The sequence below is a fragment of the Canis lupus genome, chromosome 12 (assembly GCF_003254725.2).
Source record: "Canis lupus dingo isolate Sandy chromosome 12, ASM325472v2, whole genome shotgun sequence".
Taxonomy (NCBI): domain Eukaryota; kingdom Metazoa; phylum Chordata; class Mammalia; order Carnivora; family Canidae; genus Canis; species Canis lupus.
Window position 1 is genome coordinate 8,049,167 of NC_064254.1, and position 26,351 is coordinate 8,075,517.

Below are 26,351 nucleotides of genomic sequence, written 5' to 3' on the forward strand. Positions count from 1 at the left end.
ACTCAGGAAACAACAAATGTTGACAAGGATACAGAGAAAGGGGAACCCTCTTGCACTGTTGATGGGAATGCAAACTGGTTCAGCCACCCTGGAAAACAGCATGGAGGTTCCTCAAAAACTTAAAAATAGAACTTACTTACCCAGCAATTGCACTACAAGTATTTGCCCAAACAATACAAAATAGTGATTCGAAGAGGCACCTGCCCCCCAAGATGGGTAGGAGAGGCAGAGATATCATCTCACCCAAAACCTCACCACTGCACAGTGACACATAATTGGGAGGAATATCATAAATACAGAGCTTCTCCTGGGAAGCAAGGAGATCATGCTCCACATCAGGAACTCCAGCTCTTGGGATCTGTACCAGAAAGACAAGCCCCCAAAATGTCTGACTTTGAAAACCAATGTGCCTTATATCCAGGAGACCCAAAGGGCTGTAGGGAATTAAGATCCTGCTGTTACAGGGCTTATGTGCAGAATCACTCACCCCTGGGACTCAAAGCAAAAGCAGCGGTTTGAAAAGCACTTAGACCATATATGAAGGAGATTCATTTGTTAAACTTAAGGCATCTCCTAGAGGGGCAGGGACCTCTTGGGTCTCTTGCTAGGGATGGAGACACGGATTGGCATTAGTTATGGATTCTCCCCTCTGCCTTACTAGTGCTGGTGGGAGTGTCCCAACCCCAGTGGTTCCTGTGACCCTGATAAAGCTGGTAGGCACACCCCAGCCCCATTTTCCTCCATAGCCCTGCTAAAGCCAGCAGACACATGCAGCCCATGCAGAGGATGTCCCTTGCATGCCCAGCATTGGTGGCTGGGGGGCTTGCATTTCTGGACCCCACAGAACTGAAACAATTGGAGAGACAGTTCTTGATAGGCTGCTACCCCCAAGGCATGGCAACCATAGTGGACTAAAACACAACCTCAGTCTTCCTGTGAAAATGCCTATTTACATATTTGCTGTCAACTTAAAATAGACTGTTATATTAATAAGCTGTTATATGTGAGCTTCAGGGTAAACAAAAGTCTATAGTAGATACACAAAAGATAATAGGAAAGGAATCTAAGCATAACACTACAGAAAGTCATTAAAGCAAAAGGGAAGAACAGGAGAAAAGGAACAGAAAAGAACTAAAGAACAACCAGAAAACAATTAACAAAATAGGAATAAGCACATGACTAGTAATAATTACTTCAAATGTAAATGGGCTAAATTCTCTAATCAAAAGACATAGAGTGACGGAATGCATTTAAAAAACACACAAAACAAAACAGACCTGTGCTGCCTCCAAGAGACTCACTTCAAATGTAAGAACATGCACAGACTAAAAGTGATGGAATGAAAAATGATGTTTTTTTGCAAATAGAAGCTGAAAGAAAACTTGGGTAGTTATATCAGACAAAATAGATTTTTAAACAAAGACTAATAAAAGACAAGGTTAGTCATTAAATGATAAAGAGGTCAATTCACCAAGAAGATACAACATTTGTAAATATTTGTGCACCTAGCATAGGGATCACTTAAAAATAGAAAGCAAATACTAACAGACCAAAAGGGAGAAATTGACAGCAATACAACAATAGTACAATAATAGTACAGTACAATAATAGTAGGGGATTTTAGTATCTGACTGACTCTCACACTCATGCACACACACCATCTATGTGTCCACACCCAGCCACTTCAAGACAAAAACTGTGCCTCTCAAAGCATCTGGTTGACCCAGAAGAGCTCTAGAGAGTGAGAACAAAAGAGAGAGAGGCAGACAGCATCTTGTTCTTTTACTCCACAGCATGTGTTACAATGGTATTGACAAATGCACCCCTCTTCCAGTAGATAGAGAGAGGCACCAAGGCAGGGATCTGTTTACCACCATATTATAGCACCTAGCTCAGTGCCTGGTACATTGGAAATCTTTATTGGATACATGGATTTTTTTTTAAACCATAAACGACTATAGAACTTTTATTTATATTCAAACCAGGAACAATTCAAAAGTTAATCAAAAGGTAAATGGACAGATGTATATACCCAAATAATACTACTCAGCAATAAAAAGAAATAAACTATTAATATATATAACATCTATGATTTTCAAAATAATTATGCTGAGGAAAAGAATCCAAAGACATACCATATGACTCTTATTTGTATAAAACTCAAAAAAAAAATGCAAGCTAGTATATGTTGACAGAAAACGGACTTGTGGTCAGTTGCCTTAAGGACAGTGAGGTGTTGGCATGGAGAGATGAATCACAAAGGGCACAGGGAAACTTTCAGAGGATGTCAGATATATTCATTTTCTTGGTTGTGGTGATGGTTTTATTGGTGTCACAATCTATCAAATTTTACACTGGCTAAAATGAAAAGCTTATTGTATGTCAATTACCCCCCAATAAATCTATGAAAATGCTCTTTTTTTATTCCTAACTGGGACTGAAATGTTATGTCTATAGGAGTATATAAAATCGTTTTACCAAGAACTAGTACAAATAGTAGACAGCAGAATATTTATTTATTTATTTATTTATTATTTATTTATTTATTTATTTGAGAGAGAGTGAGACAGAGAGAGCATGAGCAGGGGAGGGACAGAGGAAGAGGAAGCCTGACCCTGGACTCCATCCCAGAACTCTGGGATCACGATTTAAGCAGAAGACAGACGCTTAACCAACTGAGCCACCCAGGTGCCCCAACAGCAGAATCTTAACAACAAAAACAGCTCTCCCCAAATATTTCAGTCTGTAGGGCTCCTTTTACACCAGGTGAAGACTTCAGACCACCGTGATTGATGATGCAGCAGGCAGGACAGCAGAGGAGAGGCTGTCTGCAAGGAGGCAGTTACCAGGGACTGTATTTAATAGGGGAAAGTTAACGGAATCTATCCATCTCAAGCTTCCTCGTGAAGAGAGTGTTTTAAAGAAGTGGTGTTCCAGCAGATGTCTGAGAAGGAGCACTTGACCCTTTGAGAAAGAGGTTCAGAGATCAATGGGAATATGCAAATGTTAAGACAAAATCCAGAGCTGCCGGGTCATTTTAGCTCTAAATGTCATCATCAATCACTATGGATACATGGATTTTTTTTTTTAATTTTTTTATTTATTTACTTATGATAGTCACAGAGAGAGATAGAGAGAGAGAGAGGCAGAGACATAGGCAGAGGGAGAAGCAGGCTCCATGCATCGGGAGCCCGACGTGGGATTCGATCCCGGGTCTCAGGGATCGCGCCCTGGGCCAAAGGCAGGCGCTAAACCACTGCGCCACCCAGGGATCCCAGATACATGGATTTTAAAGATGGGTGGCTGCATTTAGGTAGAGCAGAGGGATGCCAATAGATTACTTTGGAAATCATAAAACAAAAATGGGAAAATGAGAAAACAAAACAGAAAATACTGAAGAAATTTTAATAATGTGTAATTCACAGAGGAAATATGAGTGATCCTCTTTGATCTAACAAATTGTCATGTAATTATAGAGTCTTATGACCAGTCTATAACTGAGGGAGAATAAATAGGAGATGTGTTTGTTATCCAGCATGAGGTTTGTAGGTTAGTGCCGAGCAAAACTGGATAGTACTGCTTTGGATTACCAATGACATTCATGGAATCTCTTTCCCTAAAGATAGAGAGCCTTTCATTTTCGGTGACGTTCTTGATGTCTTGTTAGGAGGCAGTAGATGGATCTCTAGTTTTTTCATTCCTGGAGGTTGGTGGTAAAGTTTCCTTCCCCCCCACCCACACTCCTCTTCTGTCTGGCTTTAAGTGATCTTATCAGTTCATTTTAGCTTTGATCATTATCTCTGAACACCTACATTTCCCTGCTACATTCTGAACAGTTCACTCTTTTATCAGGTATCAGAGTAACACTGCTTCTGCTGTTCTTGAAACAATTACCAACATTCAACCCAAAGAGAGTGGAGGGGGTGTGGGAGAGACCCGGGAAGCCATCGTTTATAGATTATCTGAAGATATGCTGAGCAAACTGCCTCCTGATTACATTCCTCACGAGGTAAGCTGCACCCTCCTCCCCCTGGTGTGTACAGGGCTAGCCTCATGTTCCACAACGCCTAACTTGGTCCTGGGATGATAGGTTTCAGTCCCTCCCCTCTCTGCTCTTTCCTGCTTCCTTTGCAACTCTTTTAACCTCGTGGTCTTCTCTTCCTTGCCCCTTCTCAAGCATCTTGCAAACTATGATCTGCGCTTTTCTTGACACCTTTCTCTGCTCGCTGCCTCCTCCTCTTTCTCCATGTTCTCTTTTAATCACCTGTTCTCTACCTTTCCCCCATCTCTGGATTCCTTTGCCTTTGGCTCCCTAGACATCTTACCCCCCTAGGCTGGAAACCTCTCTCCCCAAAGCCTGCTTTGTCCATTCTTTAAACTTACCCCTTGTTTTTGTCTTCTGCTTCCCGCCCCCCTCCCCAACCCTTCTAGTCTCTCAGTCCTTCCAGCCAGAAAAGCAAGCCATTTAAATGAATTCACTCCCAGTGTGGATGGCAATAGTGTTCTACTTCTTGAACCTCCTAATTGTTTGCTTATTAACTTAAATCATTCTTTTTTTTTTTTTACCTCAAGACTCCTTTACAAAATGACTGAGGACCCCAAGTAGCTTTTATTTATGTGGGTTGTAACTACTGATATTTATTATATTAGGAATTTAAACTGAGACATTTCAAAAATGTATATCATTTTATTATAAAATAACAGTAATAAACCCTACATGTTAACATAAACAACATTTTAATTAAAAAATAAGTATGTTTTCCAAGACAAAAAAATTCATTTGAGAATAGTAGGATTGTTTTACATTTTTACAAAGCTCTTTAATGTCTTGTTTAATAGAAGGCAGGTAGATTTTCATATCTGCTTCTGTATTCAATCTGTTGTGATACCAACAAGTCATGTAGCTCTGGGAAACTTCACTGTACGCTCCTGAGAGCAGAAGAGTTAAAAAGTCAAATGGTGTCTTAGTATTACTATGAAAAAGTTGAACTCTGTAGACTCCCTGAGAGGATCTCAGGGCCTGCAGGGGTCCCAGGTCACACTTTGAAAACTACTGATCTAAAAAAATATTTAATTGTGGTAAAATTTCTGGCACTTGAAAGTCTGAGAAAGGTCCTCCAACTTGGCCTCCTTCTACATGCAAGAAGACAGGGCTCTTCTCTCCTGTTCTCAGCCTCCACTCCTCATTGCCAATGGTCGGAGAGTCCTGGATGTGGCTAAGTCAAGTTTAGCTCTTTAACCAAGAAGGGACAGGCTAATGCCCTGGTGCTGCTGTAACAACTGTCTTGTGTCTACCCTGTCTTGCATCCTCACATCTGGGAAATATGAACTCTTCAGCTAGGAGCCCGTAGGCTGCTTGAGTTACAGGCTACCACCCACTGAAATGAGTACCTCCAACACCAAAAAAACAAAACGACAAAAAACAAAACAAAACAACAACAAAAAAAGGGACAGATTTTCTTGCCTCTTAAAACAGTTCTTCTTTCTGTTATGTAAATGGGTACTGAGACATTTGGCCAATATACTAAAATCAATTATTCACATAGAGATAGTTACAGTAAAGGGAGTAAATAAATTTTTAGATGGGAACACAATGTAAGTACATACTTTCAATGTTCATTGTAAGTGATCTTCAGGAGACAGAGGAGGCATAAAAACCTGCCTTCAAAGATTTTAAAAACTAGCATGTGAAAGTGAGATAAAACTCACTAGTCACTGTGATGACTAGACTGACCACAAGGTTGGTATTACTGGAGGCGGGATGGGCAGGATCTTGGGATAATTTGAGCCATCCAGACTTGGTCAGGGCCACTTCCCCAAATTCTCTGTTCTGCCAATATCCTAGCAGGGACTGAATGTGAGGGATGTCACTAAGTGGTTTGCTAAATGGGAAGGAGTTTGTACTAAGGCATCTAAAATGGCTTATTCTTCTAAGATCACTTACCTTTTAGTGTCCTTTATTTTATAGAAGAGAGATATGTGTTCTTGAAAATGTGGCTGTAAAGTGAATTTTGTAAATTGAAATATAATTATACTATTGACTTCCATGGTAAAAACAGAGCCACATCTCTCAAGAAGAGACTACCTGGTCCCAGAAACATAATGAAAATCCTATGTAAGACTGCAGCAGATCTTTCATCCTATTAATACAAAGATAATTTTAGGCTGGAACAATAACCATCTTCAAAATAAAATGAGTACTAAGATTAGATTTTCAAGAGTTTAAGTTTTCCCTAAGCAAGTCTCTATTGCAAAATAAGTTTCTCATTTCAAACTGTAAGTAGGGCAAGGTGATTTGTTTGGGGCTGTCAATATACTAAAAGGTACCTGGTCTATTGATGTGACATTGTAGCCAATATGCCTGGGGTTAATTTCCCACTTGTAGGGGTTGCAAAGGTATTTCCATAATTTCCTTTTTCCTTCAGTGTGAATTTCGATAGAGTAGTCATGATTTAAAGGGGGTGATATTTATGCTATTCAGCCATTGGAGGCTGAAGGGTTCGAGAGGAGAACGAGGCAGTAGAGCCTGCAAAAATGTAAGTTCCAGAATCAGGAATTTAGGAGAATGAGTGAAGGTTGGGATAGTGACTGGGTTTATGAACCTCCACCAGCATGTTTGACTGGGGTTTCAATATCATTGCTCTACCTGCCCAGATATTCCCACCCAGCTGTCAGGTTTTATATCACGGCTTCCCTGAGTTTGTGCTTCCCCTCTTCATTCCTCACTCATTAGAAGTGGCCCAGCTGCAGGAAAGCAGAGGTGTCCACTGCTGAGTGGGACACTTCAGCATCACACTAGCAAACATGTTCTATAAAATGAGGAAGATAATCCACATGAGCCTGAAACCCATCATCTCTAACATTCCATGACTCCAGAAGGGGCCATGGGCATCTCCAGCTGAGAATCCTACAGTTGACTGACTTTCTGGTGACTCTATGGACTGGTACATTTCTCTAAATTCTCTCTCACTTCATATGGCTATCCTTACCCCTCCTATACCGGCATCTCTTCAATTGAGACTAGCAGAAAGTTCAGATCTCTGTGTAAGTTCTTGCCAATATTCATAGTCAATCTTTTCTTGGGTATGGGTCACTAAATTCAAATGTGTATATATATATATTGGCTTGTTTTCCAATAATTGTTACATTTTATTATTCCCAGAACCAGATGCTTTTATATTGATCTCTTCAAAATGATCAATAAATGATATACCAAAAGGAACAAATAACAGGTGCTTAATGGCTCTCCTGCAAAGTCAAATATTTTCATTGATTAGATTAGGAGAGGCTCTTTTAGTCACCCTAGCCAAGGCAACAATGATCTTAGGAAATGCAACCAATCATTCATTGGTAACTGCTCTGTAAAGATTTTGGCCATATTAACTTTCTGTGACATTTCTAATAACGACTCTGTAAGCATTATGAAAAAAAACATACCAAACTGTACTCTTACAAAGGTTGGATTGCAAGAGAATATTTAACTGACACTTAGCACTTAATCATTTTGAAAGGGAAAAAGGTACAATTTTGTTTCAGCTTTTTAAAGTACATTTCCAATTATCAACTAAGTACAATCAGTAGGAAATAAAAACCATTTTAATTGAACAGTAGTTTTTGAGGCCTGGAAAATAAGGAATTTAATGTCAAGTTTGGTTCTGCAAGAGATATTTTAGAATCCATTTGGGCTAGTAGAGGTATATCCAGAGGAAGAAAAAGAATAGAGAAAGGAGAGGTCATTGGAAGAGAAGTGACAGATGATTTTTAAAAATTCCTTTCTTGTATTTTTTTCAAGGTGAAAGCTCGTTTGATAAAGATGGGACATCTTAATTCAATGAACATATTTCTTAGACAAGAAATTGACAGAATGCAAAAAGTCATCTCAATACTTCGCAGTAGCCTGAGTGACCTAAAATTGGCCATTGAAGGAACAATCATTATGAGTGAGGTGAGCTGTGATATCATTTATCATTTCCCTCTTTTGTTGGTTTTTCTCATTCTTATATTTTAACTTCTCTTTTTCAGAATTTGAGAGATGCCCTGGACAACATGTATGATGCTCGCATACCTCAGATCTGGAAAAGAGTGTCCTGGGATTCATCCACACTGGGCTTCTGGTTTACTGAACTTCTGGAGAGAAATGCTCAGTTTTCTACTTGGATATTTGAAGGGAGGCCCAACGTATTTTGGATGACTGGTTTCTTTAATCCTCAAGGTATGTGCTCATGGGAGAGCGGGCAGTGTTGGAGGATGAGGGTAGTTGTGTAGTAGCACTGTGTGATAAATACATATTATATACAACAGTATAGAGGTACAGCTTGCTAAGTGCTGGACACATGTTTTCAGAAGTTGGAAACTACAGATGATCCTTCTGTATTTGTTTACAAATTCAATCTGGAATTTGTTCTACCATTGCGTGCACAATAACGGAGGCAAACCTTTCATTGTTCTTCTCATCTACCTCAGCAAGCCTGTGTTTAGGACATGTGAAATAATAAAGTTTTGTTCGTTTCTTATCTTAGTTTTAAATTTTCGTGAAAATGACAAACATGAAGCATCAAAATATGCAGAAATTGTTTCTAGATTTCAGAAAATTAGACTGATTTTGAAAATGATCATGTGGCGGAAGTTTTATTGAGTGAATGTGTAGAGTCTGTCCCCACCCGCTCCTCAGTTCTTTTCCCCCTGAAAAAGTACTTTGTGATTCTGCTGTATTTCTTCCTTCACTCTAGAAATGTTTACTTGGTTACTGACCAGATGTCTAGTGACGTAATAATAAACTATATACAATTTGGTAAGCTCATAAAAACTACCATGGTCAGTGTTTCAGATTTATAAAATGTGGAGTTCATAGAGTTCATAAAGTTCTGAAACATGACAACTTCTTGTTTTACTACAATAGTTTTACTTCAAGTAATTCTTTCTTTTAAAGATTTTATTAAAATTCCTGTTAGTTAACATACAGTGTAATATTAGTTTCAGATGTACAATATAGTGATTCGTTTCCATGCATCACCCCAATACTCATCACAACAAATGCACTCCTTAACTTCCATCACTTATTTCATCCATTCCCTCACCCACCTTCCCTCTGGTAGCCATCAGTTTGTTCTCTATAGTTAAGAGTATGTTTCTTGGTTTGCCTTTCTCTCTCTCTCTCTCTCTCTCTCTCTCTCTCTCTGTGTGTGTGTGTGTGTGTGTGTGTGTATTTTTCCCTTTGCTTGTTCATTTTCTTTCTTAAATTCCACATATGGGGGCACCTGGGTGACTCAGCAGTTGGGCATCTGCCCTCAGCTCAGGGAGTGATCCCAGGTGCAGGCATTAAGTCTCGCATCGGGTTCCCTGCGAGGAGCCTGCTTCTCCCTCTGCCTGTGTCTCTGCCTCTCTCTCTGTCTCTCATGAATGAATAAGTAAAATATTTTTTAAAATTCCACATATGAATGGAATCAGATGGCATTTGTCTTTCTCTATTTCACTTAGCATAATAATACTAGCTCCATCCACGTCATTACAAATGGTAAGATTTCATTTCTTTTATGGCTGAGTAATATTTCGTTGTGTGTGTGTGCGTGCGCATGTGTGTATGTGTATAACACCTCTTCTTTATCTATTCATCAATTGGTGGACATTTGGGCTGTTTCCATACTTTGGCTGTTGTAGATAATGCTGCTGTAAACATCGGGGTACATATATCCCTTTGAATTAGTATTTTTGTATTATTTGAGTGGTGGTGCCATTGCAGGATCATAGAGTAGTTCTATTTTTAACTTTCTGAGAAACCTCCTTTCTGTTTTCCAGAGTGGCTGCACCAGTTTGCATTCCCACCAACAGTGCAAGAGGGTTCCCCTTTCAGCATATCTTTGCCAACGTTGGTAGTTTCCTGTGTTGTTGAAGTGGCATCTGAAGTGGCATGTGAGGTGGCATCTTAGCATAGTTTTGATTTGTATGTCCCTGATGATGAGTGACACTGAGCATCTTTTCATGTGGCTGTTGGCCTCTGTATGTCTTCTTTAGAAAAATGTCTATTCATATCTTTGACCAATTTCTTAATTGGATTATTTATCTTTTGGGTGTTGAGTTTTATAAATTATTTTTATATTTTGGATACTAAACCTTTATAAGATATGTCATTTGCAAATATCTTCTCCCATTCTTTAGGTTGACTTTTAGTTTTGCAGACCACAAAACTTTTTTATTTTAATGTAGTTATAATAGTTTATTTTTGCTTTTGTTCCCCTTTCTCAGGAGACACAACTAGAAAGAAGTTGCTATGGCCAATGTCAAAGAGGTCACTGGCTATGTTCTCTTCTAGGATTTTTATGGTCTCATGTTTCATATTTGGGCCTTTAATCCATTTTGAACGTGTTTTTGTGTATGGTATAAGAAAGTGGTCCAGTTTCATTCTTTGTATGTTGCTGTCCAGGTTTTCCCAATACAATTTGTAGAAGAGATGGTCTTTTTACCATTGAATATTCTTTCCTGCTTTATTGAAGATTAAATGACCATATAATTGTGGATTCATTTCTGGGTTTCCTATTCTGATCTATTTATCTATGTACCTATTTTTGCACCAGTACTATACTGTCTTGATCACTACAGCTTTTAATATAACTTGAAGTCTGAAATTGTGATGCCTCTAGCTTTGCTTTTCTTTTTCAAGATAGTTTTGGCTATTTAGGGTCTTTTGTGGTTCCATGCAAATTTTAGGATTGTTTTTTCTAGTTCTATGAAAAATGCTGCTAGTATCTTTATAAGGGTAGCATTAAATGTGTAGATTTCTTTGAGGAGCATAGATATTTTAACAATATTTGTTCTTCCAATCCATGATCCTGGAATGTCTTTCCAAATTTTTGTGTCACCTTCAATTTCTTTCATCAATGTTTTATAGTTTCCAGGGTACAAGTCTTTCACTTCTTTGGTTAGGTTTATTCCTAGGTATCTTATTATTTTAGGTGCAATTGTAAATGGGATAGATTCCTTATTTTCTTTCTGCTGTGTTGTTATTGGTATATAGAAATGCAACATGTTTCTGTACGTTGATTTTGTATCTTACAATTTTACTGACTTCATGCATGAGTTCTAGCAGTTTTTTAGTGGAGTCTTTAGGGTTTTCTATATGAGTATCATGTCATCTGCAAATAGTGAAAGTTTGACTTTTTCCTTGGTGATTTGGATGGCTTTTATTTCTTTTTGTTATCTGACTGCTGTGGCTAGGACTTCCAGTGCTATATTGAATAAAAGTGGTGAGAGCGGACATCCCTGTCTTATTTTTGACTGTAGAGGAAAAGCTCTCAGTTTTCCCCAAATGAGGATGATATTAACTGTGGGTTTTTCATAGATGGCCTTTATTATGTTAACATATGTTCCCTCTAAACCTACTTTGTTGAGGGTTTTTATCATGAATGGATGTTGTACTTTGTCAAATGCTTTTTCTGCATCTATTGAAAAGATCGTATTATTCTTTTCTTTTACTAATGGGATATATCATATTGATTGATTTGTGAATATTGAATCACTTTTGTAACCCCAAAATAAATCCCACTTGATTGTGGTGAATGATTTTTTTTAAACGTATCGTTGGCTTAGGTTTGCTAGTATTTTATTGAGGATTTTTTGCATCTATGTTCATCAGAGATATTGGCCTATAGCTCTCTTTTTCCATGGTGTCTTTATCTGGTTTTGGTATTGGAGTAATGCTGGCCTAAAATAATAAATCTGGAAGTTTTCCTTTCTTTTGTATTTTTTGGTATAGTTTGAGAAAAACAGGTATTTACTCTTCTTTAAATGTCTGGTAGAATTTGCCTGTGAAGCCATCTGGTCCTGGACTTTTATTTGTTGGGAGGTGTTTTTGGTTACTGACTCAGTTTTTTTGCTGATTATCTGTCTGTTCAAATTTTTTATTTCTTCTTGTTTCAGTTTTGGTAGTTTATATGTTTCTAGGAATTTAGCCATTTCTTCTAGGCTGTCCAATTTGTTGGCATACAATTTTTCATAATATTCTCTTCCATTTGCTTGTATTTCTGTAGTGCTGGCTGTTACTTCTCCTCTTTCATTTGTGGCTGCATTAATACAATCTAAGAAGTATTCACACATACAAATTTAGGAAGCATTATTGCCAATCACACAATATGGTTGAATCTCATGAAATAATATTAAGTGAAGGAAGTGAAACAGAACACATTACAATGTGTTTTACTGCATACATCTTAATCTATATGTGATGTATGTATAACATATGATTCCATATAAAACAGGCAAAACAGATCCATGACCTGAAGGTCTACGAATGTTCCATTTCTTGATTTAGATGTTAGTTACATGGCTCTTCTCTTGGTGAAAATTCATCAAGTAAGTGTATAGACACTTAAAATTTTTGCAGTTTTCTTTGTATAAATAATCTTTTAAAATGATATATCTGTAATTGTTCTCTGTATATTATCTTACAAAACTATACATAGATACTATTACTTCAATAGGCTTTAGATTTATAAAGGACAGTTCCCAGATTTCACTTATCTATTTTTCTCCCAGAACTTCCATTGAATTTAGGGAGGAAACACTTCTATTATGGTTCTCAGACTTTGTGAATCTACTTACAAGTCTCTCTTTCCTCCTTACCAGCCCTCAATTTGAGTGAGTTGTCACCAGGTAATTCCTGGCTTGAGGGACTGAAGAAATAACACTTAACTTAATTAGGATTGTCTAACCATCTTCCATTTGCCAGCCCCTCTGCTAGGTGCTTTCAATAGAGAGAGATTTGAGACCCAATTCATCCCCTAAAGTAGCTCATAATCTGATTGGTAAGACAGGCCCATCAGCAACGTTAACATAATGTGATAAGTGCTCCATCCAGGTGAGAACTAAGTGCCACAGTAGTACAGAGAGATGAATCCTGCCAAAGCAGGGCTCCCGAAGAGCTTTGTACAGGAAGCACAGCATAGGATTTTCAGGGACTTGAGAAAAGGGCATTCCAGCCAGAGACCTGAGCAAAGACACAGCATGGGGAAAGAAGGACAGCAGTGTGGCCAGAGCTCAGGAAGAGGGAGCATAGGTGGGGGGCAGTGAGGTTTGAGTTCAGAGTCTTCTGGGGGAGGTTAGGCCACATCATAAGGCAATTAGAAGTCCACAGAAATCAGAAGATAATCCCAGGAGAAGGTAGGGGATAGACTAAACTATGGAGGTCCAGAGCAATGAGACTCTTACGAAGTCCAAGGGAGAGAGCCTGGGACCTCAACCAGGTGAAGAGGAAGAGACAGATTTGATGGAACGATTAAATGGGGGAATCTTTGACAATGGTTGAGTTTGAAGGCCTGGTATAAGACAGGGAGCACTGGCAGAGGAACAGGTTGGGAGGAAAGTTTCCTCCCTTCCTTTCCTACTAAAATTGTCAGCTAGTGTTAGTAGGACATCCAGGTAGAGAGGTGTGTTGGCTGACTTGGGAGTTCAGGAGAGGGGTAAAGATCAGTGATTTTTTATAAAGATGTGAGGTTATTGAGTGCATTTTAGATAATTCGGAAACCAAGAGAGAGGGGTTGGTTGATCCTTGGCTTTCCACAGATGCAGACAAGCTAAGTCTTGTACTTCAATGATTGCTTTTTTTCCCATTAGAAATATGACTTAACACAGCAAAGTATTAATATGAACTAATCTTTCATTGTTACTATTTGTTAAGAAATGTTACAAACCAGAACATTTAAAGAAATACAAATACAGACATACGTTTCAGTTTTCTTGTCTTTATTTGTTAATAATACTAATCCTTTCTCTTTTCTTCATTTCTGTTTTCAGCTTAAACTTTGATTCTTTCGCTAATGGCTCTCCATGTCTTGGAAAGCCCTGGACTTATTCAAGCATGCTACCTTTACATACAAGCATACAGACATACATCCTTATCTATGACTGCTTTCCATTTGTAGCCTAGAAGAATGGAGGCCAACTTTCTCTGCATGCTAATCACTTTTCTGCTTCCTTTTCCTTCTTTTGACACAAGAGACAAATAACTTTCTGTTCCATACTACCTGACCAAATCTGGAAAACATAAAGGTTACAGCAACTTCATGCATGTTCACAGGCAGTGTGTAAGCAGATAAAGTGCTTTCCAGTTGAAAGCATCTCTGGTCATTATTTGACATCAATAATTGATTTCTCAGCATGACTATATCTCCTGGGTTTTATATCTTTTTTAAAAAGATTTTATTTATTCATGAGAGACACAGAAAGAGAGAGAGAGAGGCAGAGACACAGGCAGAGGGAGAAGCAGGCTCCCTGCAGGGAGCCTGATGTAGGACTCAATCCCAGGTCTCCAGGATCACCCCCTGGGCTGAAGGCGGAACTAAACTGCTGAGCCACCCAGGCTGCCCAATGGGTTTTATATCTTTTAACCTAGTCCCCTTTGATGAAGCTTCTTTCTTTGGCACAAGATATTTAAGCAAATGGGTTTCTTTAATTAAAAAAAAATACACGTTTAAGTAAAACACAATGCAGTTTGCAATGAGGCCATAGTTTCATCACAGAGATGTATCGTCAAAATCACCTAGGCTATAAAATATATGAAAAAACATTTTCATATATGACAATTTGTTTTGTATTCTTATAATGTAATATGGCATCCAATACTGTCTGATATGTGTTTGCCATCATGCCTCTGATGATTGTTCCTCAGGCCTAAGTGACTTCAAGGTCCACACTGCCACAATGACATGTGACAGGACTTGTGTGCACTCCAGTCTGTGCCTAAGATAATGCTATTTATAGCATTGCTCCTTTGCCTCATGGTGGCCTGGTATTTTGTCAGTCTTACTTGAAGAGGCTGAGTCCATCACCATGGAGTAATATTTTCAGCCCCCTTCACAATAATTTCTTGTAGCAGTTGATGAGTTCAACCATGTGGCAATTAGGTTTGATTATTAAAATGGTCAAGCTTTCTCTACCCATGACCCTATAATATTTGTTCAATGGCTCAGCTTTTGACAGTGCATGGATTAGCCTCCCAAGAAAACCTTTGTGCTCCACTGGATTTTCCCATCAGTCATTGATACACATGTTCACATATTGTTTAAGATTGTCTTCTCAGGGTTCTTGAAGAATTTATTTGGCCTCTGGTTCCCACAGGTACACCTTTCCATAGCACTATGTACACATGATTGATTCTAGTTTGTGTGTGTGTCTGTGTCATAAGTGTGGACTGTGAATTATGAGTATAATTCAAGTGGGTATAGACCACCTTGCAAAACCTCGTAATTTGATAGCTATGCTTTACCATTTGGCATTAGGTATGATTCACAGGTGCTGCTGGTGCAGAGGTTGAATGTGCTTTTTTGGGCCTCACACCTCTATAGTAGATTGAACCATGCAGTATCCTTATTCTCCAAATGTTTAACTCAGTCTGGAGCTTGATGCCAATTGGATGCCAACTTGCGTTAGTTTTTCTGTTTTCTCCTCAGTGTCTCAACAAGCCATGTCAGTATGTCATAGTAGATATCAATGACAACTTACACACTAGTACAAACCAAGATTTTTCCAAGAATTTTGCTGAAGCAAGGGGATGGTTACTTTTTGTCCTTTTATCTTTTGTTACGGTAAAAATCATCTACAACCTCTGGCCTATGTATTTGTCTTCAGGGCAACATCATTAACTAGCACTCTCATTATAAAAGCCTGACATTTGGGGGGTTAATAGAATTTTAGGATTGGAAGGGACTAGGAGATCTCTTCCAATCCCATAACAATCCTAAACATGCCTCATAGCTACTGTTTGCTGAACCAGAGCTGACATCTGAGGGAAGCCAGGTGAACCTCAGGGTTCTAAACCCTGAATGATAGCACCTACCTGCTCTGTCCTCAAACCACAGAATGATAGGAGGACTGTGGACATCTCAGAAATGCCTCCAGATTGAGTAACAACCCATCTTCCTTGCTTTCATGTGGGAGGGGCTTAGATGAACCTGGCTTCAGTCACAACCTCATCCCTTATAATTCTAATTCTAGTTTCTGCACATTGTTATCTTCCTTACCAACTGTCTAATTTGTAATCTGGACAACCTCAACATTGCTATCTGCAAGGCCATGAAAACTAGTGACCTCCTTGCCAACTTCATTCCCCTTAACCAAACTAGGATGCCAGTTCTGGAAACTTTCACATCTTGGCTTTCATTCATTATCTTTTTTGGTTCTCCTCCTGCCTCTCCTAGGACTGCTTCTCAGTCTACTTTGTAGACTCAGGCTCTTCTCAAGCAAGTTCTGCCCTTGATCCTGGTACCCACATGGGTGACATTAGCCATTCTCACAGATGCGACTACTTATCTCTACTTAGGACTGACTCATCCAAAGTCCTGGTTTAAGATTCTGACTCTTCACTTCTACCTGCCAATGTAGAATATTCCATCCTCCTGTGAACCTCACCAGTTCTATCATTTGGTCATCTTCCTTCTAAACCATCCTTATCAAGATTCTGCTATATTTGCTGTGTATCACCATCCTCCAGATCACCCAACTCTTGTGAATGGTCCTCTCACATCCAAACAGCTTGGAAGAGGGAAACCCAGAAATCCTAGTGTCGTGTTAGACAAGAGGGGAAAGTAGGAAGTAGTGACAGATGCTGCCAGAGGTCAAGTAAGATAGGTCTAAAAGTGGTCAGATGGCTTTATCAACAAGGACACTGTTGGCAATGGAAGCGTCAGTGGAGTGAAGGTGGAAGGAAGGAGTCAGACTTCAATGTGAGTGAGTGAGACAATAGGAAATGGGGAAACAAAGTATAGACAAGAAGGATAATTATCTCAAGAAATTTGGCCTTGAAGAGAAGAAGCATGTTGGAGGAGTAGTTGTAAGAAGAAATTATTTCCTTTTTTCTTCTTCTAATGATAGGAGAGGCTTTAATCTATTCACATACAGATGGGAAGAAGCCAGGAGAGATAGAGATAGATGATAGAGATAGATAGAGATAGATAGATAGAGATAGAGATAGAGATAGAGATAGAGATAGAGATAGAGATAGATAGAGATGGCAAAGATAACAGAGAGGGATAAGAGAAGCAAAGAGGGGATGGCTCCCGAGTGGAGGGATGCACTCCAAGCATATGGGTGTGGAGGGACACCATACCCATTATTGTAAGAGTAATAAGGGATGAACGAATATAGATACAATTGAGTTTGTCAGTTTGATGGTAAGAAGTTAAGGGGTTTCCCACCTGACACCTTCTATTTTCTCCTTGAAGAAGGAGGCAAAGTGATCTCGGGAGCAAGAAGGTGTCAGAGGATATTTTAGGAGAATGGCAGATGTTTAAGAAAGTGGGCTCCTGAGAGGCACAAGGAAAGATTGCTGGGTGGCTTTGAGAATCCCATCAAGGCTAGTGGCAACTGTGTAATGGCCTGACTATAATTCAGCAGCCTGAAACAGGTGTAAGAAGGGGGACATTTGGATTCATCTAGGATTGGAGTTTTTCTGGGCAAGTGATGAAAAGAATGGATCTAGACTACATAGGAAAGAACTGAAGGAAAGGTGGAGTTCAGGTCTTCAGAAATGGTGAGGTCAGGGAACGAAGAGGTCAAGATCCTGAATGGAGGCCAAAGAGGCCCAGGTGATGGAGGATGCTCAGGGAACAGGGCAGGTCATATTTGGTAGAGAGGAGCATGTGGCCAAAGGGTGTGCTTGGCAGAGCTGCAGAGATTCTCATAAAGGATGGAGAAAGTACTGTGTCTTTAGGGTTGAGGAAGGCTCCAGTAAGAGGAAGATGATGAAGGGAATGTCCCTGTGAAGAGGTGGAAAAATGGGAGAGTTGATTAACCATAGACCCACTCCAGAGGGAACAATGGAAAGGTTTGGTGGGGCAAGGAAAAGAAAGCATAAAGTAGAACATAGAGAAGATAGAGTAGTTCAGGTCATTAATATTTTGGCACATGGGACATGGTGGATTAAGCAGACACCAGAAGTAGCCCCAGTTTTCCCACATGTACTTAGGTTCTGTTGGAGCCAACTGTATCCTGGATTAACAGCATCACAGAGAAAATATATATGTCTCAGGGGGCCATGGGGCTGTGGAAGGAGTCCACTCGTACTTCTAACAGCCTTCCTAATATTTTGCTTGTACTGTGCGGCATTTCTGCTCCTACTTGTCAAATTTGTTCTTAAAACAAATGTGGATCAGTGACCTGTCAATAGCCTGCTGTGCAGATCTTTTTACAGAACAGTGGTTCTCAGTCCTACCTCGACAATTGAATCATCTGGGAAACTTTTAATATATAGCAATGCCTGGGGCTCCAGACCAATTTTATCAGAACCTCTGGTGATGAAGCCTCTAGAGTCTGTACAATTAGTTTTCTTAAAAGCTCCCTTGGTCATTCTAATGTGTGAAGAAACTAGGCTTTAGACTTGCTACCCAGTATGTGGCCCACTAGCCAACAGCATCAGTGTGACCTGGGAGCTTGATAGAAATGGAGAATCTTAGGCCCCCACCCTTGACCTACCTACTGAATCATAACTTGCATTTTAATAAGAGTTCCTTCCCTTCTGATACCTATGACCATGGAAGTTTGAGAAGCCCTGCCTTGAAGCAATGCTAATGCTGGGGTCCCACCTCTAGATTCTGATTCTATTGATCTAGGTTGTGACCTGGGAATCAGGAGTTTTAAAGGCTTCCCAGATATTTCTAATTTTTAGCCAAGTTTAAGATCCCCACCTTACATCATCTGGCAAAGCATCAGGAAAGGTGCCTGGTACCTTTTTATTCAATTGGGTGGATCAACCCCATCTTTGTTTAATGATTTGTGACCTTTATTTAACTTACTAATGAACTCCATTTGCTTCTCATTTGGGGGAAAAACTGCCTGTCATACACTTGTGGCAGGAACATCATTTCTCCTCATCTTTGGAGATGCTACTGGGAAGCTTGGTAACTAATAAGACAGGAAATACTGCCCAACCAAAGGCCCATTACATAAGGATTGGTTCATTTATTAAAGAAAAAAAATTGCTGATAGGACCATCATTACAGAATACCAACCTCCTCAGATCAAATTGAGACAAGCAACCTTCCTTATTAGTTATATATATATATATATTTTTTTTTTGGCTTTTCTTAGTCCTTGTTTGAAATGATATTTAAAGAACTCTACAGCTTTCTTTAAGCCGACTGACTGCACAAGTCAAACAACAGTAATTAGTTTGCTGAAATGTTGGGTTACTACTATTATAGGAATTAAGACATAACAAGTGTTATTTTAGATGTGATTTTTCAAGCATAACCCCAGCTTAATAGTGAAATTTTAAAGAACAAACGTGACAAGTGTTTTAAGATTCCATTGTGTTGTATGAGTTTGAAGGGGGAAAATTAAAAAAAAAAAAAAACATCTCTTTTAGACCACATGCAACTCAGATGTTTGAATAGTCAAATCACCCATTTCCATGTGGGTGGTTAAATCTCATGAAGAACAGAAGGTTATTATTAGTGAAGACTTTCCTCCAACTTTTTGTTTCTCACTTCAGAGTCAAGCATATGAATGCATGAATCACTTTTCCACCACTGATGATTGAAATTTGGTTTAAGAATTATTAAAACTAAATTGGTGCCAAGACAAAAGTACTGCTTTTCAAGTTTTTATAAAGAAAAATGTATCAATAGTCTTTTAAAATTATACAGGCTTCAGAAAACACAGATTTTGATTCCATTAGCCTTGATATTAGTCTACAAGAAAGATGGTCATTCATTTTTTTAAATTCAATAATGAGCAGTTCAGTGGATTTACTACAGTTTGAATTCCACAAGATCATGTCTTTTTATTCAGGAAGCCAAAACAAAACTATCAAGACTTGAAAAACTGTGTATCTTCTCCACGTTCTCTGGGTGGGAATGGGGCATGGGAACAGTTCCCTACCCTCCGCTCTCAAGGCCTCAAATACATTTATTTCACATTTCCCTTTCTTAGCAGCTCAAGATAATCTGTGTTCTAGATTCCACCTACCAATATACTAAGACTGCTACCTAAACATCAGGAGGCGTACTGTTGAAATAAACTAGACAACATCATGCACATCCCCCAGTAGGGAGAAGATAGGAGATACTCTTTCCCTAACGGCACTAGAGGTTTTCAGAGCTTTCTGACAATGGCTGACGTCTTCAAAGCAGGTGTGTGTTACATGAGAGAGAATCCCACTCATCCATCATCGGGCACCTAGTCATTGTCCTGAATGCCATATGGAGAGAGGTTAAATATGCAACTTAGACAGAATTTAAAGTGTTAGAGAAAAATTCAATTATTCAATTTGTACAGATGGGTGGTTAAGAACAAGATTCATGTCTTGTGCATTATGGCCTTGCAGATTCATAGATCAGGGATGACTTTTAAAATATCACAAAATAGGGTCGATTGAATTCTAACTACTCTGGTTACACAGTGTCTAATATGCTACATGGAGGCATGTTTAGTGTTGAGTGATGAAAATGACATTTGTGGAGGGACTTCCAAGAAAGAACTGGATATTATCATTGTGGTCATTGTTGGTTGACAACTTCCTGGGTGTAACCTGAAACCAGCCCCCATATGTGGTAGACAGAGAGAGACTGAAGGAAGAGGCAGGCCACTCTGGATTGGTAGGTGGCAGGTTTTATAAGTAAAGGCACTTACATAAGAGGCTTATCTTGGGTGGCCATAAGCCGAATAGATCTCTGTACCCACCTGTCAAATGTTAAAAGTTTACATAGAGGACTTAACTGTCCAGTCATGTATACCAACCAGATGGCCTCAACAATGCATCACTATCTCAAGGCTACATCCCTCAGGCAGCTTCTGGGAGCAGGAAAGGCAAGTGGAACACACATTGTAAGGACAAGAGAGGGGATGATGAGCCTCCAGTTGCCCAGGTAAAGCTCACGGGTCAGGCAGTGGCCATGTCCTCTTGATGACCTCCCCCAACACTCTGTGATCAGCTGTTAATAATCTCACGGGCTTCCCTCTTCTGCAGTGGGACCTGAGCCATCAGCAAGGGGTTTCACTAGCAGAGAGGTTGCTCTTTTGGCAGCTACCTGGCTGCACGGCAGGCAGATACCACAGCAACAGTATGGACACATGCAAGAGAAAACACAGATCAAAACAGTGATCCCAAAATTAGTCAGAACTTTCTCCACCAAGAGCTCCATGGTTCCAACTACTGATTTATTAAGTCCTGTGGACTGGGAGTTGGATTACTTAGACCATCCGCTGGTGTCCTCATGTGATCTAATAAAGATGATACGTTGGCAGACACATCAGGAATGAACACATAACATTCTATTTGGATAATGGCAGAGGTGCCTCCTTACGAGGCAATAACAATGTCCAAGGCCATCCTATTTTGGAAGACAGTTTTTCTCATTAGAGATGTTTCAGTGTTTGTTAAGGACAGGCTCTGTTGGCTATCATTCAAGACTTGCTGAATGAATTTAGCAAGGGCTTCTGTGTATGCTATAACGTCCTCCAGGCCAATGGAGAGACAAAGACTGCACCCAAATGATCATACCAACTGAAAACAGCACACCCACCTGGCCTTGAGGAGAGGGAAATTGGCAGTTTTAAGAACGTGAGCTGGTTGTGCATACATACCGTCCATGTTGGCTGAGGGAGGTAGCCCCGTCAGGCATGAGATGGACTGGGAGTGGGTTAAGCCTGACCAGGACTCCCACCTTTTCCCCTCCTTCAGTGGTGCAATACCATTTCAGGCATAGTGCATTTCAACAGATCTGACTTGCAGCAGGACAGTGGGATCCCAGTGAAGATTGAGTAGTTCTCCCTCACACAGGGGTGCTAACTAACACCTATACCAGCAGGACATCCCATTGCAATTTCCATTAGGTAACTCCTGTCCCAGGTGTGGTGCAGCTTGGTGTTGTCAGCAGCATAGCACGTTGATCCACAGTGAGAGCTGGGGCAATGGCTGTTCCCTGCAACTGCCATGCCTTTATGGGATTGGAGACCTTGGCAGGGGTCCCCAGTCTGGCATATGGGGAACAGGCCCTACTGATGGATAATCCAAATGTATGAAAGCCTGAGAATTCTGTAGCTCAGTGGGCCAAGGTGGTTTTACCTATTACTAACTTAATCTGATGCTTTAATATTCCAGTTTTCCTTTCTACCTGCCCCACACACACACCCTGGCTGCTCACGGGTTATAGGGGAAATGGAGCTGCCATGCAATGTCATGTGCCTTTGCCTAGTCTTGCACATTGTGATCTTTGGAATGTACCTCTGATCACTGTCTTAGTCAATGAGGGTATCCATACATGCTACTCAGCTCCTCTAGTCCCCTAATGGTGGTAGTCTGCTTTGCATAGTGCCAGAGGAAAGCTTGGGTTAGACCAGATGTAGCATCTACACAAACAAAGGCATATTTTTTACATCCCTCATTCAGAGGGAGGAGCCAATATAATCAATTTTCCAATCATAGCTTCTGGGACAACATGCCGCTTACCCCACCAACTGACTCCCAAAACCTTATAGCAGCACCTGGGCCTTTAATTTTCTGTGGGTTCACTACTCATCTTCTCTCCCAGATGTTCCAGCAAAGCCTGCAGCATTTCCTGCCATAGAGGCAAGTCTTCACATGTTAACATCCTATTGTCAGTGTAATGGGACCATTTTACTGATGTGGGGAAGGAGAACCAGGGACAGGTCGTGGATTACCATGCCATGACATACGGTGGGGCTGTGAGGGTGACCTCAAGGAAGCGCTTCAAAAGTCCATGGGAGGCAAATTTGATCCTGTGACCCAGAAGTCAGGGGTATACTGAAAAAAGCATTTGCTAAGTCCAGCATAACATAATAAACTCCTAAGACCATGACCAAGGTATCTAAGATGGTGGCAGTGTTGGGCACAGTCACGTATTGAATAGGGGGACACAATCTTATGCAATTTTGGAGAGGTCCACCATCATCCGCCACAAGCCATCCAGCTTTTTTATCAGACATACTGTTGATGGCATATGGGCAGGGCATGCAATATCCACTCAGGGCAGTTCTTGGACAGTTTCTCTTATCTCCTTATGCATCCCCAGCAATGTATACTGTTTGACAGCTACCACTCTTCCAGGGCTGGCAGACTTACTGGTTCCCAGTTGGCATTTTCCATCAACACTGCTTTGATTACTGTAACCTGGAAGCAGAATTCACCAATAGGGGTTTGCAGAGTTTGACCTTGTAGGATATTAGTGTCTAATATGTTTTCTGGTATTGGAGAGAAAAACAGCCTCACATTTTTGGGGGCAGAATGCTCGATTTGCCGGGTCAAAAGGACCTTCCTGACCATAACTGTTTGCCTTTCATAATCATTGATGACACTGAGGGGGCCAGGAAACTTCGAGGGTTACCATGTGTTAGAGTACATTCAGCTCCAGTATCCACCAGAACTGTCAATTTTATTTCTGGAGGACTGGTGAGTAGTGAACTCAACATGAGTCCTCCCATCACCTCCAGTGGTGTCAACGGACGCACTCTTGGACTGCATCCAACAATACCCTGGGCATAAGGAGGCACCCACACTGAGTAAGACCGCATTCCTGAGGCCTCCCTCTGTTGGAGTGGGCAGGGCATCAGACATGGTAGGTGAAGATGGGGCAAGTCAAAATTATTGGTCAAATTTCAAGGCTTTTCCATAGTTTCCACAGGCTGTTGGTCTGTCTGCTCAGGTGGGGTCCTTGTAGCAATGAAGCCAAACACGTTTGCTTCTGGGCTATTATTACTGGACCATTTATAGATGATTGGGATAGCCTTTTGACTTTCTGAGTTCCTTCTCTGTCTCAGGTCTATCCCACAGCCCCTGCCGGTTCCTAGGATCTGTCAGTTTCCCCCAGATCAGCAATGAATTGCCCAACACCATAAATATCTTGCCCCACAACTAGACTTAGCATGGATATCAGCATCCTGTACCAGATGTGGGTAGAGGACAGGCTAGAGTATCTGTACCAGGACAGCCTGATACAGCCTATACCAAGACAGGCTTGAGTATCTGGACTTTCATTACTGCAGTGAATGTGGCCCTGATCATGCCCTTCAAAGACAGGAGTGTAGATGGCCTATGTCATTCCCAACTCCCTAAAAATTTTTTGTACCTCCTCTGTAGATTTCCAGGGCTCCATCTTCCCAGAGAAATCGCCTTCATTGGGCCAAGCCTCCATGCAGGTTAGAACAGTCCAATCTAGATGGGAATGTGTGCCTTGAACCAGCCTTCCCCACCGAGCACCATGCTGGCACTGCTGGAGGAATGGGTGTGTGGTGATGCCACTTGTATTTTCTGCCACCTGCCCAGTCAGAAGAATGTCATGATGTCTTGTATCCCATAGCTCCACTAACCATGCTTGGATACTTTTCTTGGCCTTTTGCTAGAACTTGGCAGCTGTATTAATATTAATAAGCTCAATTGGAGTATACGCTCTCATCATGAATGTTTTCTGAACTGGGGGCTGCCCCGCTGGCTGGGGTTGCCATTGCTGTGCTATTGCATTCCTTTGTACTAGGGGTCAGATGGCAGGGTGTTTTGTCCATTTCGTAGTCAATGACCCACAACATCCCCCTCCCTCACTTTGCTGAGCATTCTCTTTGCCACAGTGCAGTGTGCACAGTTTCTCAAAGAAGCAGTTTAAAGCAGCCAGCATTTTCCTGGTGCCCCTGCACTCCTATGGTGGTCCACAGCATCTGACATACAGGCCACCCCTCCCCACAGAGAGGTCATGGTCAACTCAGGATGTTTCCCTCAGATGCCTCTTTCCCAAGGCTGATTTCTTTGGTCTGCTGGCTAGCTCACCAATTATTGGTTTGTAACCTTCTTGGAAGCTTCCCTGATGAAATCTGAAACTGACCCCCTTCTGTAGAGGGCAGAGGGAGACCCAAAAAGAGGCAGGCCACTCCAGGTTGGTAGATGGCAGGTTTAACAAGCAAGTGAATTTACGCAAAAGGCTTGTCTCAGTGGCCGCAAAAGGAGTAGATCTTCCTCACACCCACCCACTAAATGTAAAGGTTTATATAGAGGCCCTCACAGGATTCAGTCATGTACACCATCCAGATGGTCTCAAAAATCATGTCACTATCTCCAGGCTATGTTCTTGAACAACTTCTGGGAGTGGGGAAAGCAGAGGGCTCCAGGTTCCAAGGACAGGAGAGGGAGTGAAGAGTGTCTGATTGCCTGGGTGCAGCTCACAGGTGAACTGGTGGTCACATCTTCTTGATGACCTCCCTCCCCTTGCAGTCAAACACCACTGACAGGCAAAAACATAAAATGTTTGTATTACTACTAGAGTATGAATCTCCAGTATTTGACATTGAAGTCAACATAATCACATGCTGATCAGATCACTTCAAGTGACTCCACAGATTGACGTTGACCAGTAGTTGCTTCCAGGCAAACTTGTACTATTTCTTGGCCCCTGTAGTTAGCTTTTGGTATCATAAAATCTTCCTTTACTATCAGGCACTCTCAGTTTTGTGAAACTATAGCTTTATAAGAATCACCTATAAATGCCCTACAATCAGCTACTCGAAAAGCCCTACAATCAGCTACTCTGGTGGATTGACCTTTTGGATTAATTCAAAGGCTCTTCTTTAGCACCCAAATCCTGCTTTAGAGAGCACTTTGAGTACACTTTATATGATGCAAATATAACCAAATCATTTGCCTACTCTAAATATTCAGTGGCTTCCCACTAGCCACCAAATCAAGTCTAAACCCTGACCCTAAAAATTCCTGCTTCAACCTTATCTGCTAACATTGCCTCACCTTTTGCCTCCTTGTTTTTGCACATGCTGTTCCTCTAACTAGAATTGTCCCACCTGGCAAACTCCTGTGTATCTTGCAAGAGTCACCTTCAACTTTATCATCTTGATTCAGCCTTCCTTGTGCTGTCTTCCTGAGTGGTTTATTTTGTCCACACCTCTGCTCATAACAACATTGTATTATATATCCTGCCTTACTCCATATTTCTTCTAGACTGAGCTCCTCAAGTAGGATCCATGAATGGCCCTTTTCATCTTTGTGGTCATCCCATCTAGAGCAGTGCCTGGTAAACAGTGGCCACTCCTGAGAGTTTTAACAAAGAATTAATTAATTAATTAATTAATTAATTAATTAATGTGTGCCTCCCCAGCTATCTAATTTAATAACCAGGAAGGGACTTGGGAACCAGAAGAACTTGATTCCCTCATTAAGCCAGACTAGAGGACTGTTCTTTCTTTCCAGTTTTAAGGGATAGTAACTCAGTACACTGCTTTATTATGCAACTTTTTCTTTTCCCTCTATTCTCAAACTTAATAAAATATTCTCACTTACATGCTGCTTTGTGCATAATAGTTCTCAGATCTCACTGGGAGTAGCGGGGGCATACATACTCCAAAAAATT

General features: G+C 40.6%; 1 protein-coding gene across 1 annotated transcript in view; it reads left to right on the forward strand.

Moving 5' to 3' along the window:
* The window catches only part of DNAH8 (dynein axonemal heavy chain 8), a 363,394-nt gene that overhangs the window by 332,795 nt on the left and 4,248 nt on the right, over nt 1-26,351 (forward strand). Inside the window, exons 89-91 of the mRNA XM_025418650.3 lie at nt 3,853-4,009; nt 7,793-7,945; nt 8,023-8,212. Coding sequence (XP_025274435.3) covers nt 3,853-4,009; nt 7,793-7,945; nt 8,023-8,212 — 500 coding nt within the window. The remainder of the gene's footprint in view (nt 1-3,852; nt 4,010-7,792; nt 7,946-8,022; nt 8,213-26,351) is intronic.